The 15,080-nt window shown below is 47.0% G+C and overlaps 1 protein-coding gene across 1 annotated transcript in view; it reads left to right on the top strand.

Annotated features, from left to right (window-relative positions):
- Positions 1–14,649, top strand: part of L3MBTL4 (L3MBTL histone methyl-lysine binding protein 4) — a 417,980-nt gene extending 403,331 nt beyond the window's left edge. Inside the window, exons 19-21 of the mRNA XM_023228495.2 lie at positions 9,023–9,085; positions 12,644–13,187; positions 13,504–14,649. Coding sequence (XP_023084263.1) covers positions 9,023–9,085; positions 12,644–12,811 — 231 coding nt within the window. The 3' untranslated portion in view covers positions 12,812–13,187; positions 13,504–14,649. The remainder of the gene's footprint in view (positions 1–9,022; positions 9,086–12,643; positions 13,188–13,503) is intronic.
- Positions 14,650–15,080: the final 431 nt, after the last annotated feature.

The following is a 15,080-nucleotide window of genomic DNA, read 5'->3' as shown; positions in this document are numbered from 1 at the left end:
ATACTTTAAGTTCTAGGGTACATGTGCATAACGTGCAGGTTTGTTACATATGTATACTTGTGCCATGTCGGTGTGCTGCACCCATCAACTCGTCAGCACCCATCAATTCGTCATTTATATCAGGTATAACTCCCAATGCAATCCCTTCCCCCTCCCCCCCATGATAGGCCCCGATGTGTGATGTTCCCCTTCCCGAGTCCAAGTGATCTCATTGTTCAGTTCCCACCTATGAGTGAGAACATGTGGTGTTTGGTTTTCTGTTCTTGTGATAGTTTGCTAAGAATGATGGTTTCCAGCTACATCCATGTCCCTACAAAGGACGCAAACTCATCCTTTTTTATGACTGCATAATATTCCATGGTGTATATGTGCCACATTTTCTTAATCCAGTCTGTCATTGATGGACATTTGGGTTGATTCCAAGACTTTGCTATTGTGCTTTGCTATTTTTTTTTTTTTTTTTTTGAGACGGAGTCTTGCTGTGTCGCCCAGGCTGGAGTGCAGTGGCCGGATCTCAGCTCACTGCAAGCTCTGCCTCCCGGGTTCACGCCATTCTCCTGCCTCAGCCTCCCGAGTGGCTGGGACTACAGGCGCCCACCAGCTCGCCTGGCTAGTTTTTTGTATTTTTTAGTAGAGACGGGGTTTCACCATGTTAACCAGGATGGTCTCGATCTCCTGACCTTGTGATCCACCCATCTCGGCCTCCCAAAGTGCTGGGATTACAGGCTTGAGCCACCGCGCCCGGCCTAAAGTGGTATTATTTAAGGAATGTACCACTTACCTGTAATTCCTTTTGATAAAGATACTGTTTTCACTAGTCAGGCCTTACATTGTGTTTTAAAAGAAGGAAAACCCTGGGTCACTCTGAGGGCAAGATTAGAGCTACAGGCGCAATTCAATTAGACACACAATGTTCCTGGAGCACTTACTGCAGTCAACTTAATCTTGGTTTAAGCCCACCTTCCCAGCCTTGGGCCAAGGAACAGGCGGGCCAACGCCCACCCATAAATTGGAGCCATTAATTTGAAGTGCCACCTTTTTAAAGTAAGACTGAGTGTCTCCTCTGCCCTCTTTGTTGCTGGGCTCGTGGCCCCTGGCATCGTCGCTGCCCTGCACAGAAGGATGCCCTGGGGAGAGCAGCACCGGATCCCAGCCTCAGTTCCACTCCCACCTGCGTGTGCAGAGTGACAGAGTTCTGATTGTGAGGAATGTGGTGGAGAAGGCAGAATTCTGGGCATGTCTCTGCCCAGCTTACAACCATCCCTGGCTCCCCCTGGCACCCTTCACACTCTGTGAAGTCCTCCCTTCCGCCCTTGCCTGCCCTGCCATTCTTGCCCTCCCCTCCTGCCCCAGGAGTCCTGCTGCCCCAGCCTGTTCTCATACTCACACAGTCCTGCCTTCCCCACTCAGACCACTGCCAGCAGCAGTCTGGGGCTCCATGCTCTCTTCCACCTCCTGTGGATCTCGGTCTGAGCCAGAGGTCACCTCTGGCAGGGCATCCACACTCTGGCCTGACCCCGCACTCACTTGGCATGACATCTTGAGAACCCCTCACTACACCCGGAACTTAGTAGACACCCAGTAAATGTTTGTTGAATGAATGTTGAATGACAAGGAAATCAATTGTGGACTACCTTTTGAAACAAAAGTGGAATGTATCTAATCAGAAAAAAAGAAGGGAAGCCGTTTCAGTTGACGGGGAAACAGAGGAGGTTGCATGGAAGTGAGTTTCACAGACTTAGTGATGGCAGACATGCACCACGCCTTGTGCAGTCATGAATCATGATAAACCAGCTATATGAATATAATGACAGTAAGGCAGATACTCACTTTCCCATTTTATTCATGGGGAAGTTGAGATACCCAGAGATGAAGTGACTTACATCAGGCCACACAGTCAGAACCAGGCCATGAGCTGAATTCCTGCCCACCATGCTCACTGTGGCCTCAGGCACAGAGGAAAGGGACCCAGGACCGGGAGACGGGCCTGGTGTGGAAGGCCTCAGGGGCCGGGCAGAGGGTGTGCACAGCCCACAGTCTGCTGGACAGATCATTCTGGGTTCTTATGCGGAAAGTCACTTTGTGAAGATGGTGTTTCAGGAAGATGAGAATTGCAGAGATCTGTAGAGAGTAAGGTGAGAAGGGCGGAGGAGAAGGAGACACCCAGGAAGTGGAACCATCAGGGCCTAGGTGGGGCGCTGCCAACCAAAGAACCCGGATTCAATAGACATTTCAAAGGCACAAGCAGTAGCACAGGGAGGTAGATTAGACATAGAAGAAGAAAAAGTGAGATGCACCAAATGCGATTCCATTTATAGTCTCGGCGCTAAACAGTTTAGTACTTAATTGGGGTAATAATATGTGAGAGCTGAAAGGCCCAAAGAGCTCATCTGAAAGGATGGGGAAAGAGTGTGCTATTAGAAGTGAAATTTGGGGACAGAGTCCAGTTTGGGAGCAGGAGGATAACATGGTGACTTCATTATTGGACATGTGGCTCACGGTTAGCAGTCCCTGTGAATCACAGTGGTGGATATAGAGACTTCCTAGTGGACATAAACTCAAGATGGGTGCCCTTAAAGGCTGCAGGCAGAGGGTACCAAGGGGCATTTCCCAAGGGTGTGAGTGTCCAGAGTTAGGGTGAGGATGGGTCAGCAGGGGCCCAGTTAGAAAGAGGGAAGAGGGGCTACAAAGGGGCACTGACTTCCAGAGAGTCCCTGGACGCCAGGTGTCAGGGGAAGATGAAGCCAGAGCATGTGGTGCAGCAGGACAGGTGTCAGAGCTGGTCAGGGTTTGAGGCTGGGTTCGTGGAGTTGTGCCGCAAAGAATTTGGAAGAATTGTGTACAGTGTATGTATTTTTAATGGATAAGGGCCAGAGATTTTATTAACTTCTCAGGGTTGCCTTTATGCAATAAGAACAGACACCACTGTTCGGGACATTAGCAGTGACTAGGAAATGGGAGGGAGCTCTGACTGGACAGATTTCAAGTATGGCACTTAACGGAAGCAAAATCACGAGATTGGGAGGTGATTCAAAGGAAGCAGCTGGTCTAGGCGAAAGTGTCATTAGGACAGGGAAGATCTCAGAAGGAAGCCCAGAGAAAGAGAAGCTGTTAGGAAGATGAGAGCCCTGGTCCTTAGTTCTCTGTTGTGGGTGCAGGTGGAATCTCAGCCCTTGCTGCTGGGAGAGGCCTTAGAACTTTTCTAGATTTAAAATATCAGCCATGGGAAAGGCTAAGTGCCTCGCATACAATGCTCCTGCTCCTGCTGCTTCCATAACCCTGACTTTCGTGAGGGATTCATTCCGGGAAAAACCATTTTCATGATTCCCTACTGTTGAGCATAACTTAGTCTTGCTGTCTCCCCAGCTAGATGCCCTGAGGACAAGGACCACATCCTGAATTTCTTTCCAAGTCCTCACACACTACAGCACATTGCCCAGTACCAACATAGGTCCTCAGGAATAATCTCTGATGGGTTGAAAATGGGGGCTTTATGATTGCTGTATTTGTGTCTTTGAAAATAAGGGAGCCACTCAGGGGCCCCCAGTGAGTAGCTACCCACAGCAGAGTGTAGGGCTGCTTAGAGAAGGCACAGTAAAAATGATGAGCAGGGCAGCAATGATGTGAAAGGCAGTTCAGGGCTGAGCTGGACTGGTTGGGGGCCTAGGGGTGCTTTTGTGCTTGGTCAGCACTGGGCGTTTCAGAGAGGAGCCTCCGCAGCCAGGGACGGGGTGTGTTGGAATGAACTGGGCATCCCTCAGGAAGTTAACACGGGGTGTCTGCGGCAGAAGGTGAAGTGAAAGCACAGCCTCTTTGTCTGCCTTTCTGGCCCGGGAGGAAGACCTCTGCTCTGCTACTGCCACCTGTGAAGAGAGGCCAGCGCAGGGCCTTTTTGTAACACTCCACAGAGCTGTGAGCCGCCTCTTAACTCCTTTGTTACTATGGCTGTCTCTCCAAGAGCAGTGTTTTTCAAAGCGCAGGTAGGCTGTGAAGTCAACTTACTGGTTATAAGACGAAAGACCAGACAAAATGAGAGCACATCATAGGTAATAAGGGTTGTTGCTTTGCTAAACTTTGGTGAGGGATGTGTGTGGGTGTGTGCACGTGGTAAGTTATGGAGATGTAAAGTATATGTCTTATTCTGGGTCACGAAAATACCCTGTACAAGAGCATAAGCTTTTATGAGTAGGGACTAGTATAGTTTCATATATTTTTATATCTTTTAATCTTTTGCTATCTTATTGCAAAGCATCTTGCACAGAAGAGGGTTTGACAAATGTTCGAGTGAGTAAATGAGTTCATGAATGAATAGGCAGGTGGGTTTTATGTAGTCTGTTCCCTGATTCTGCCAGGTATATATGTCTAGGCACACGGAGGCAGGCAGGGCATGATATGTGGTGTGCTCATTTACCACCCTAGGTATGACTCAGGTAAGCCTGGTGCACGTATGGGTACTTTTATTTCTCTTATTAAAAAATACTTCTTAAAGCACCACATATAAATTGCTCTAGCCTCAACCAAGTGCTCCCTAAATGTTCATTAACTTTAAAAGATGGCAATCACTTTAAAAGCAGCCTTTACACAGGAAGGGGTGTTTTTGAAAAATTCAGGGTACTGCTAACCAAGCAGAGCAGCCTTATACAATTGAGCCCTTAAAAAAAAGGGGCAAATAAACTCTGCGGTTAAAAAATAAGACCCAGATTGGAAACATGGTCCCCAGTGGACGATTAGCCAGTATAGTCAGGCACATATCTACAGGCTCAGCGAGATAGACGACACCAGCATTTGGAAAGATTTAAAGCAGCAGCAGCCCCACGGAAGAACACGAGGCCTGCTGAGCTCCAGCGACGATGCCAGGGAAAGTAGGTCGTGGGGGAAGTGAGGTCGGCTGGCGGGATGGGCTCCTCTCAGAGCCTGGGCAGTGGCATCCCTCCCAGTTTCCCCAAACTGCTGTCTCATACTTAGAATTAACTTTCTCAGTGTCCTTCCAAAACAAAGCAGGGATTTTAGCTGTAGGACACTGTGTGCCTGAGAATGTGGGAAGTGCTGGTGTGTCAGCGGTCACAGCACTGTGGGGGGCACTTCCAGAGTCAAGACCAAGGGGAGACACCCGCATGGCAGCCCCCCACACCACCAGGCGCTGCCCAGAGCCAAAGCCAAGGCCCAGGCCACCCACTGGGCTCCAACAGTGTGATCACCCCCTTTGAAAAAGCAGGTGACCCCCACTGCTATGACTTCTATGGGTGCAGGGCAAGTGGATGGTCATTCCGTCTTTTGCAGAGGTCATGCGCCTCTGGACAGCTGTCCACATTTTCCACAAACGTGAAGAAAAAATGTCTCTCTTTTCATGGGAGAATGAGAGGGAAACTTCTTGATATTACTCTATTCTGTGCTAAAACTCTCCGCTTTCATTGAGAAAATCTGTAGCAAAACTTTCTATGAAAGCTCAAAATACAATTTATTTGTAGGGGAGTAATTACCGACTATTAGTACTGAATCAAGGCCTTTGCATATTTTAAAATTCTTGGCCAGAGAAGTCTGCTTAATAGAGTTCATGGAACTTGTTCCTTATTTTGGAAAAAGGAAAGATAAACTGAATCGAATGGGAATCTCTTTCCAAAATGGCAGAGCCTTTCGGAGGAGTGTGAAGCTGAGGAGGGTAAGAGGGTGGCCGGGTGGACGATGAGGTGGAGGTGGCAGGTGCTGCTTGCAGGCCAGGCAGAGGCCACCTCGGGGCAGGGCCGCTTCTGCTCTGTTGATGCTTTGGTTTAACACGTTATTTATTTCCTTTAAAAAAATCCAATTTACCTTTCATACATTGACAATGATTTCTTGGCCAATGATACTGAGAAGGAAGACTGTGGTCTTTTTTTTGTTTGCCCAGAAAAGGACAGTTTAACATAGGCAAACCGTCAAAGCAACTTGCAACACTTCTGCTGTGAGCGGTCCTTTGAACAAGTACGGAAAAGAGACCATGTTTCTAACCAACCACTCCTTTCCCCTAGCAGTGGGGAAACCGCCGTCCCTGTGCTGACGTGCCTTTCCCACTGCAGTGAGTGATTGACATCTGACAAAACGTGGTTCCCTAGCCAGTTACTGGTCCCTCTTCTCTATTATTTCTTCCTACGACACTCAGCCCTCCTTCCTGTAAAAAAGTGAGCCCCGCAGAAGAACTGCGGCAATGTTGCCCCCAGGGGCATTCGGCAACATCTGGGCATATTTTTGGTTGTTAGAACTGGGAAGGGGGCTTCGCTACTGGCACCTTGTGAGTAAAGGGCAGGGATGCCGTTAAACATCCCACAACACCCAGGCCAGCCCTCACAGCAAAAAGTTACCTGGCCCGAGGTGTCAGTATTGAGGTGGAGGAACGTGGCTTTACAGCATTCTCCTGTGCTCATCTTTGATTCCTGCCATGCCTAGCCCTGAGGCTCAGCACGAGTCCGTCCACACCCTGCTGGACCATTCCTCTAGCTTCCTGCAGCGCTGTGGTTCTCGGCCCTCAGTGCACACTGGAACCAACTGGGAAGCTCTAAAAATATCTACCCAGTGCTTGGACCCAATCCAACTCCATTAATTTATCATCTGTGTGGCATGAGGCCTGGGCTACAGTCAGCGTGAAAGCTCTGCCGAGGATTCCAGTGTCCCGCCAGGGTGGAGTGCCAGGGCTCAGGGCTCCCTGCTGCTGTGGAGGAAGTACAGACCCACACCTGGAACCACGCGGCCCTCCCCGCTTCCCGCCACTCCCTGTCTACTCCTCAGCTCAGTCAAACCGCACTCCTCCAGCTCCTCACACCCGCCCTTGGGCCCTGTGCTGTCCTGCTTTGCGCTTTGCTCCTGGGATACTCTATGCCTAGAATTCTTCCCCCGCCCATCCACCCCAAATCGCCACGGTGGAAACACTGTGCATCCAACAGTAACCCTCTCACGGTCCCCCTTCTTCCTGACGTCCTTCCTGAAGTCCCACCTAAGATTTGTGGAGTCCCTTCATAACACCCATAGCCTTCCTACCTTTCTCAAGGGTGTTAGCACATTTGACCACACGTTGTAGTGAGTGAGAAGCTTTCATGTCCTCCCTGTTCCCCTCAATCCTCCCACCACTAATCAAATCAACTCATTGAACATTCAAGCACAACAAGCTCCCAGGGCAGCTCTTCTAGCAGCCAGCATGAGGCCTCACACACAGGCAGGGTTCGAGTATATATATATATATGACCAGCAGAGTGGTCTGGGGAATGACGGAGCCAGGCCACTCTCCATGTCCTGGGACCCAGCCACCTGCCACCAACAGCACTGCCACTGCCATCACCTGCCCCAGTTGCCCTGTCTCTGCAGCTTGGCCAGTGGCATTCCACAGCTTTCATTAGCTCCCAGCAAATACTGAGCACGTGCGCTACATGCTTCCTTCTCACCTAGAACAAGAAAACTATATTAGCCCAGCAAACAGACTTGGCTTCCTCTGCCTGAATTGCCAGTGTCAGGTTCTCAGGTGAATTCGCTCATAATACTGAGAGCCCGGGCCAGCAGAGGTACTCACTAGCACAGATGCTCCGGGGGCTTGGAGGTGAACTTGCATGACAGCAGTATGGCTGGTGTGGAACTTTTTTTTTTTTTTTAAATCCTTATCACTCCAAACTTTATATGAAGATTGTAAAACGACTCAAAAATATATTTTCAGCGCCAGGGGTGAGTAAAGCAGACTTGGACATGCAGATCACCCCTAAAAAGAAGATATTCTGAACTCTTCACATTTGCACTGACTAAATATAGCTGTGAGACCACAGGGGACAGAGCTCAGGAGGGGCACAGGTGTCCAGCCCTAGGGTACGCCCTGTGGGAGTTGGCCCTTACTGCTCTGTCACCTGGGATCAGCAAACACCTGGTGCTATCTCCTGCACCATCAGGGGCAGCGTCCGCCAACTTCTCCTGGAGAGGCTGGGAGGGAGCCTGTGCTCACAGAGCTCTCTGAGGGTGGGACGTGTTGACACACTGCACTCTCCAGCCTCGAGAACCTTCCCCATGAAACCAGGCAGAGGAGAAGGGCCAGCACCCACAATTCGGTTGACATAGGAAGTGGAGAGCCAAAAAAAACAAAACAAACAAGACAGTTCCCCTAGAAGTATCACCTCCCGAGATTACATTTACTGTTGCACTCCAGCCTGCCTTTCAGCCCCTGCTGTGACAGGACTGGAGTTAGGCAGTAGTGCAGACCACCCAGTTGTCATTTCTGATGCTGGGAGTCTACCCTTTATCATGTTTGTTCAATCAGCTTCCCAAAGGTATCTACTGGGAACACTCGGTGGCTTCCAGAGCTGATAGCCAGATCTTTGAGCTCTCTCTTGTTAAAAGGATATTCGGGGGCATGGTGAGGGTGGGAAGTTGAAATGAAGAGACTGATTCTCCAAAACGTAGGGCCTAGAGATAGCAACCCTGAATTCCAAAATGTCTCTGCTACTTACCAACCGTATGTGGCCCTGGGTCAATACTGAACCTCTTCGGGCTTCAGCTTCGTCATTTATGTGGGAATTCAGCTCCACACAGATTCTCTGATCGCCTGTGGTTCACCAGGCTCCAGGTGAGGAACTGGGCCACAGAGATGAGTAGGAGAAGGCCTTGCCTTTGGGTCTGCCTTTTAAAGGCAAGTGGGCAGGTCCTCACTCCTGCCTGTTGCTGTGATAACTGCTGCACGAGTCCACTGGCCTCGCCCTCACTGACCCCACAGGGGAGTCAGGAGAATCAGATACAGAAGCTTGCAGAATGCCAGAGCTTCACATATGGAGGCTGTTACTGTCATCACTATAACCATAACCCTGTGCAGGTCAGCCCAGTAATAAGAGGACAGAAAAAATACTGGGGGCTGGTCTAATTTCTCAGTTGACAAATGCTAATGCAACTTGATAGTTACTATTTAATTCCCAGGTGTTTGAGAGACTTTAAGTATATTTTACTTAAATGTTGGATTACTACAACCCCAAAATTATTTCAGGTGCACGTATTAAATTAGGCTTTTCATCTTGCACTATAGGTGGCTGAGTTTGTACAGTCTCTTCTGGGCTGTGAAGAACATGCCAAGTGCTTTAAGAAAGAGGTAAGAAATGCATATATATACTTCTAGACCCAGAAGTGTTTTGTGATCATTTACTTAAGTGTAAATAAGTACAATTTGGGGCAGCAAGAGAAAGGAGATCCAGCAGGAATAGAGCCCAATTCTGCAGTGTGAGACTAAGCAGGGTCAGTCTCTGCCTTCAGTCCTATTTTGCTAGGTTTTGCTGCAGAATGCCGTGGTGCTTGGTGCATACAGCATGCTCAGTACATATACTGTTTGCTGAAAGAGTAAATGAACAAGAAAATTAATTATTACCTATCGGTGTCATGAGGCCTCTCCATTGGTGGCTTGAAGCCATTTGGGGGAAGGCAGGAATCCTCCTTTGGGATTGCACCTGGGAAAGAGAGGAGATTTGTTTACTCCAAAGTCAGCATGGGACCCTCCTATCTATCCCTGCCCTGCATTTGCTTCCAGAGAAGCCCCAAATCCTTCTACGGGGTTTCCATATTCTGCCCCGTCTTGGTTGGGAACATACTGAACTGCTTCGCGTATTTCCTGGAATTAGTATCCGTAGCTATAGGAGCCGTGGAAGAGACTAGACCAGCTACAGAATGATGCACATACTAATCCCACTGATGGTGTATCAGGGGCTTGCCACATGCCAGGCGCGGTGCTAAGCATTTTACAACCATTGTCCTTTGATCCTCGTGACAACTGTACAATGGCAGCTTACCGATGAAGAAGCTCAGGCCCAGGAAGGTTAGGCAGAGCAAGAAAAGGGCAGAGTCAGATTCCAGCTCCTATCCATCTGAGAGCTCAGAGCCTCCATTGTTGCTCTAGAACTCTCCAAGAAAACCACCCTCGTAGAAACTGAAAGGCAGTACACACCTCTCCCTCTCTCAGGTTCACAGCATGCACAGGTTAAGGGAAGTGCTCACTGAGTTTTGGGTTCTGGACCCCTCCAAGCACAGAAGAGGAACTCAGCATCAAGGTCAGATGGTCTCAGTCTGGGTAGCTGCTACATGTGGGTTCGCCTGGCTCTGCCTGAGCTCAGCATGGCTTGGGCATAGTTGGCCACGCTCACACATACAGTCCACTCTGCAGGTCGTGATGCCCAAGGCCCGCCTTGTCCTCAAGTCTGTCCACGTAGGGGAAGAGGGAGTGGCTCTTTGCAGGCTGACTTGCTTATATTTGGCACTCACTGACCAGAACTGTCACTTCAGGCAGATTGCTGAACCCCTTTTATCCCTCCTCTCTGAAACACCGATTTACTAGAGGGGCCCTTAAAGATTAGGATGATCATGTTTGAAGCACCGAGCCCTGTTCTTGTCCCAAAGTAGGGGCTTAATAAAGGCAGCAGTATGCAGCAGAGGGTCTCCTCTGGGCTCCAACAAGCCCTGCCAGAAATCCCAACTTTGCCCCTTAGAAGCTGTGTGAGCTTGGGCAAGTCATTAAGCTTGCAATTCCAGGTTTCCTCTCCTATATTACAGGGTTATCAGGAGGATCAAACCCGTATAATAGATTATTAGAGCTCCATAAATGTTAGCTGTTATCATCACCATCATGACCTTATTCTTAGGACCTTATATTTGGACAGCGATTTTTGCCTGAAAATGCTGGACCTGAGCCCGGTCAGGGTATGGATGGAGGCTCATTCTCCTCTGCCTTGGGGAAAATGCCTTTTCCGCGGGAAAAGTGCTTCCTCCTCTAGATGGATGAGTCCTTATCAGACAATAGATCATAAATGCACAGAAAGGTTTTAAAACATTTTTTAAATGTTAAAACTTTAAAACCCTACCCCTCGGGTCCCAGGGTAATTCTATCGGTGAGACATTGACACTACAGGATTCTTCTTCTCCTTCTCCTCCCCCCCTTCCCCTCCCCCTCTCCTTCTTCTTCGTCTTCCTCTTCCTCCTCCTCTTCTTCCTTCCTTCCTTCCTTCCTCCTCCCCCTCCTCCTCCTCCTCCTCTTCCTCTTCTTCTTTCTTTCTCTTCTTCTTCATTCTTCTTCTTCATTCTTTCTTCTTCTTCCTTTTTTTTCTGAAGTGGAGTCTTGATCTGTTGCCCAGGCTGGAATGCAGTGGGACAATCTTGTCTCACTGCAACCTCTGCCTCCCGAGTTCAAGCAATTCTCCTGCCTGAGTAGCTGGGACTACAGGCACATGCCACCACGCCTGGCTAATTTTTTTATTTTCAGTAGAGATAGGGGCGTCTCACCACGTTGGCCAGACTGCTCTCAAACTTGTGACCTCAATTGATCTGCCCACCTTGGCCTCCAAAGTGCTGGGATTACAGGCATGAGCCACCACAACTGGCTTGGGTTTGTATTATTAAATTTGAAAAGGTTTAGAACCACAGAGCTAAGTTCGTGGAAGAGTATTTCCATAGAAAACCCTCCCATTCCTGCCTTCTTGGTTCTGGAGCTAGGAATCATCTGAGGTAGGCTGCGTCAATCAGCGATGCTGCAGCAGTCTCAGATGTCGTGCTTAGGTCACTGGGCCATCCAGAAGCTGGGGAAAGCAACCTACACAGTGGCCACTGCCATCCTGTGAGTCTCGGGGAAGCTATTACAGTTCATGCTGTAATATCTTTTTAATTTAAAAATATTTAATTGTCAAAACAAGATTGAATATATTCAAGGTCTATAATGTGATGATTTTGATATACATATACAATGTGTGATGATTACCAAAGTCAAATTAACTCTTTCCGTTACCACCCATGCCATATATCAGAGCCCCAGATCTTATTCATCTTGAGCCAAAAATCATTCTGTGCAAGTTTTGAAATATACTTTCAGGGTTTAATAAATAAAACATTTATTTTATATGTATTTTTGCTTATACTGGTATGTATTCTTTAAAAAATTTAAATACAGGAAAGTTGAAAGGATTAAATAAAAACTAACCACTATTCTACCATCCAAAGATAATTTCTGTTAACATTTGGTATAAAGACTTCAAATATTTTAAATATGCATATGTATACATCCAGCCATGCATATTTAATTGTACAAAGTAAAACTGAATTTTTTCTCTATCATATACCATGTTCTGTTGTTTACTGATCTACAAAAAAAAAATCCTAAATCATTAAATGTTTCATAGAGACTTGATTTTGGGTGACTGCATAGTAGCCCACTGTGACTATAGTATTACTTATTTCTGCTATTATTGGGAACACTGGGTTGCTTTCAAGATTTCAGTATTATAAATAATACTAGAGTATACACATTGCACATTATTCTCTTGGGAAAAATTCCTGGGGATTTACTTGGTTTTAAGGCTCTTGATACAAATTCAAGCCAACCTTTTAAAAACACAACAATAGAAACTTAGCCTAGGAACAGATCATGTATATTGAGTTCGTATTTAACACAGTGAGCTCCTTTTAAATTTAACTTCAAATTTCTAGAAGAAAGGACTGAAGTGGAGCAATGGTTGTAACTAAGCCAAGTGAGAGCTACTGTCATTCTCTCTCACTGGTGAGCTCAACACGGAGGCTATGACGGGTTCCGCGTCACACTCAGAACCTAAGTGTTACTAGTGAGTAAACAGGCTTCTGTGACAAAACATTTTTGTGTCTATTTATGTATTTGCAGCAGATCGATGGCAAAGCCTTCCTGCTTCTGACACAGACAGACATTGTCAAAGTGATGAAGATCAAACTGGGCCCAGCACTAAAGATTTACAACTCTATCCTGATGTTCAGGAATTCCCAGGACCTCCCTGAAGAAGATGCTGTCTCAGGCCAAGAAGTCAAGGGATGATTGCGCTACCTGAACTTCCTCTGGCACCAGGACCTGCGCTCTTTCAGCAATAAAAGTGGAGCACATAAACTTGATGTGAATGTCCAATGGCCATATCCACATTGAATCTGGACTTTTTAAAGTGTCTGTGATTTGTTTATATGTTTAGAGGATTTTGATGACTGGCCCAGTGCCAATGATTCAGAGGCTTAGGCCCATCTGTGGGTTTGGTTTATGAACATTGTTATCTTTGGTGGGATCCGTTCAGCTCTAATGTGTTTGCAAGACAGACCAAAGAAGCCCACACATCCACCTTTATTCTTCTCAGTCACCAGAAAAGAAACGATTTTCCATTTACAAGCATAATACTCTCAAGTGGTAAAATATTAGAAAAGCAGTGTTCGGCCAGGCGCGGTGGCTCAAGCCTGTAATCCCAGCACTTTGGGAGGCCGAGACGGGCGGATCACGAGGTCAGGAGATCGAGACCATCCTGGCTAACACGGTGAAACCCCGTCTCTACTAAAAACTACAAAAAAAAAAACACTAGCCGGGCAAGGTGGCGGCGCCTGTAGTCCCAGCTACCCGGGAGGCTGAGGCAGGAGAATGGCGTGAACCCGGGAGGCGGAGCTTGCAGTGAGCTGAGATCCGGCCACTGCACTCCAGCCTGTGCGACAGAGCGAGACTCCGTCTCAAAAAAAAAAAAAGAAAAGCAGTGTTCATGAATACATTGTTAATGATTTTACCAGAACAACATCAAGCTTGGCTCAGATCTGCCATGGAGCACAGCTAGTCTAAGACCTAGAGGCCTGGTGCTTTCAAAAGACTTCACGTGAGATTTTTGTGTACTTTACTCAGGAAAGTGTGAATCTCTAAAAAATAATAATAATAAGCACATGTTTTCATGATTCATTAATTTTCCTTTTTGTTCCATTATCCATTTCTTGGTTGTGCTCCCAAGGTTTCCTGGAGCCTCCACAAAGGAGTGTGACCAGGATTAACAAGAGGACCGCGAGGTGGGCACTTCCAAAAGCTGGAGAGACCCTTCTGAGGACCCTCCACCATCAGCGGGGCCTCAGGGGACCCTGTCTTAACACTGGTGTGGCTGGTGGGCCAGACCCTCACCTGCACAGAACTCCTCCCTGCTCCCACTCTGAAGGGCATTTCAGGATTGACTGATTTCCACTGCGGTCTGCCAGAACCCCTGTCATAAGGAGCTGTGTTATATTACATCTGGGGCTGTGTGCATCTTTACAAACGGTGACACACTGTTAAAAGGGAAGATCTCTAAAGTAGGGAGCGTGGTACCTATTCTTTGTTTGAAACATTCCGATTTGTTGTCAGGCTTTGTTTTTTGTAAGTGATTGTGTCTGAGGCTTAAATTGTGTGGAATCAGTCCCACAGTTTTGAAAGACAAGTACCTCTTTTCTGACACTTGTTAGTACTTTTACAGGTAGGAACAGCTATAAATGCTCTCCCAGAAGTGGAGAGCCACCATTTGTGGGTGGAGAAAAAGAGGGAATAGACTCTAAAAAGAGGTTCTATGTCCACTTGCTTCATTAAGAATGTTAAGGTTTAAGAAAGTTGATTCTGCTTGGAGAATTTCTCAAGCTTTACATTTTTTTTTTTCACTGAAGAAAATAAACTCTAAGATGTGTGCATATATAACATTTCTTTAGATCCTTACCTAAATGAAATTTTAATATATTATTGGTTGATGTAAATTTTGTTTCTGTGGAGTTTTGTTTGTTGTTTTGCTTTCTGTAGACTGCCATGTGCAATTAAAATTCCTGCTTCTGCCATGTTAAAATTTTAATATATTTTAAATGATAATAAACAGAGAAAACAAAATTTATACCTCACTACCTTAATGCATATGTTGTTATGACCTGTGCCCATGCCACAGCATGGAGTCTGTTTTTTTGTTAGCCATGGAAGAACAAAGGTAACTCTGCCCACATTAGCTAGCAAGGAAGTCATCCCAAGAGTGCTATCTTTCTTGGGATGTATTTCCCAAGGAAAGCATAATTTGAGAGATCAAATGGGAGTTTTTAAAATGAGTAAGATCCTCAAAATTGCCTATTGTATAGGTTCCATGGAAGACCTGAGATATGCTGTTCGTATATCTAACACATGTCATTTCAACAGAAGGGCCTCGGACAGGTTGGGTGGTACTAAGTCAAATGGAGTTGAACTATTGTGCTCCTAGGAGACAGTGTGATCAGACAGAAAGGGGTTGATCCAGGTATCTAGCTGCCTGCCAGACACCCCCACATTGTCACTCAAGCACCTC

Source organism: Piliocolobus tephrosceles, chromosome 18 (genome assembly GCF_002776525.5).
Source record: "Piliocolobus tephrosceles isolate RC106 chromosome 18, ASM277652v3, whole genome shotgun sequence".
In the NCBI taxonomy this organism is placed as follows: domain Eukaryota; kingdom Metazoa; phylum Chordata; class Mammalia; order Primates; family Cercopithecidae; genus Piliocolobus; species Piliocolobus tephrosceles.
The sequence above is the reverse complement of the archived record's forward strand: the minus strand, read 5'-3'. Positions and strand labels throughout refer to the sequence as shown.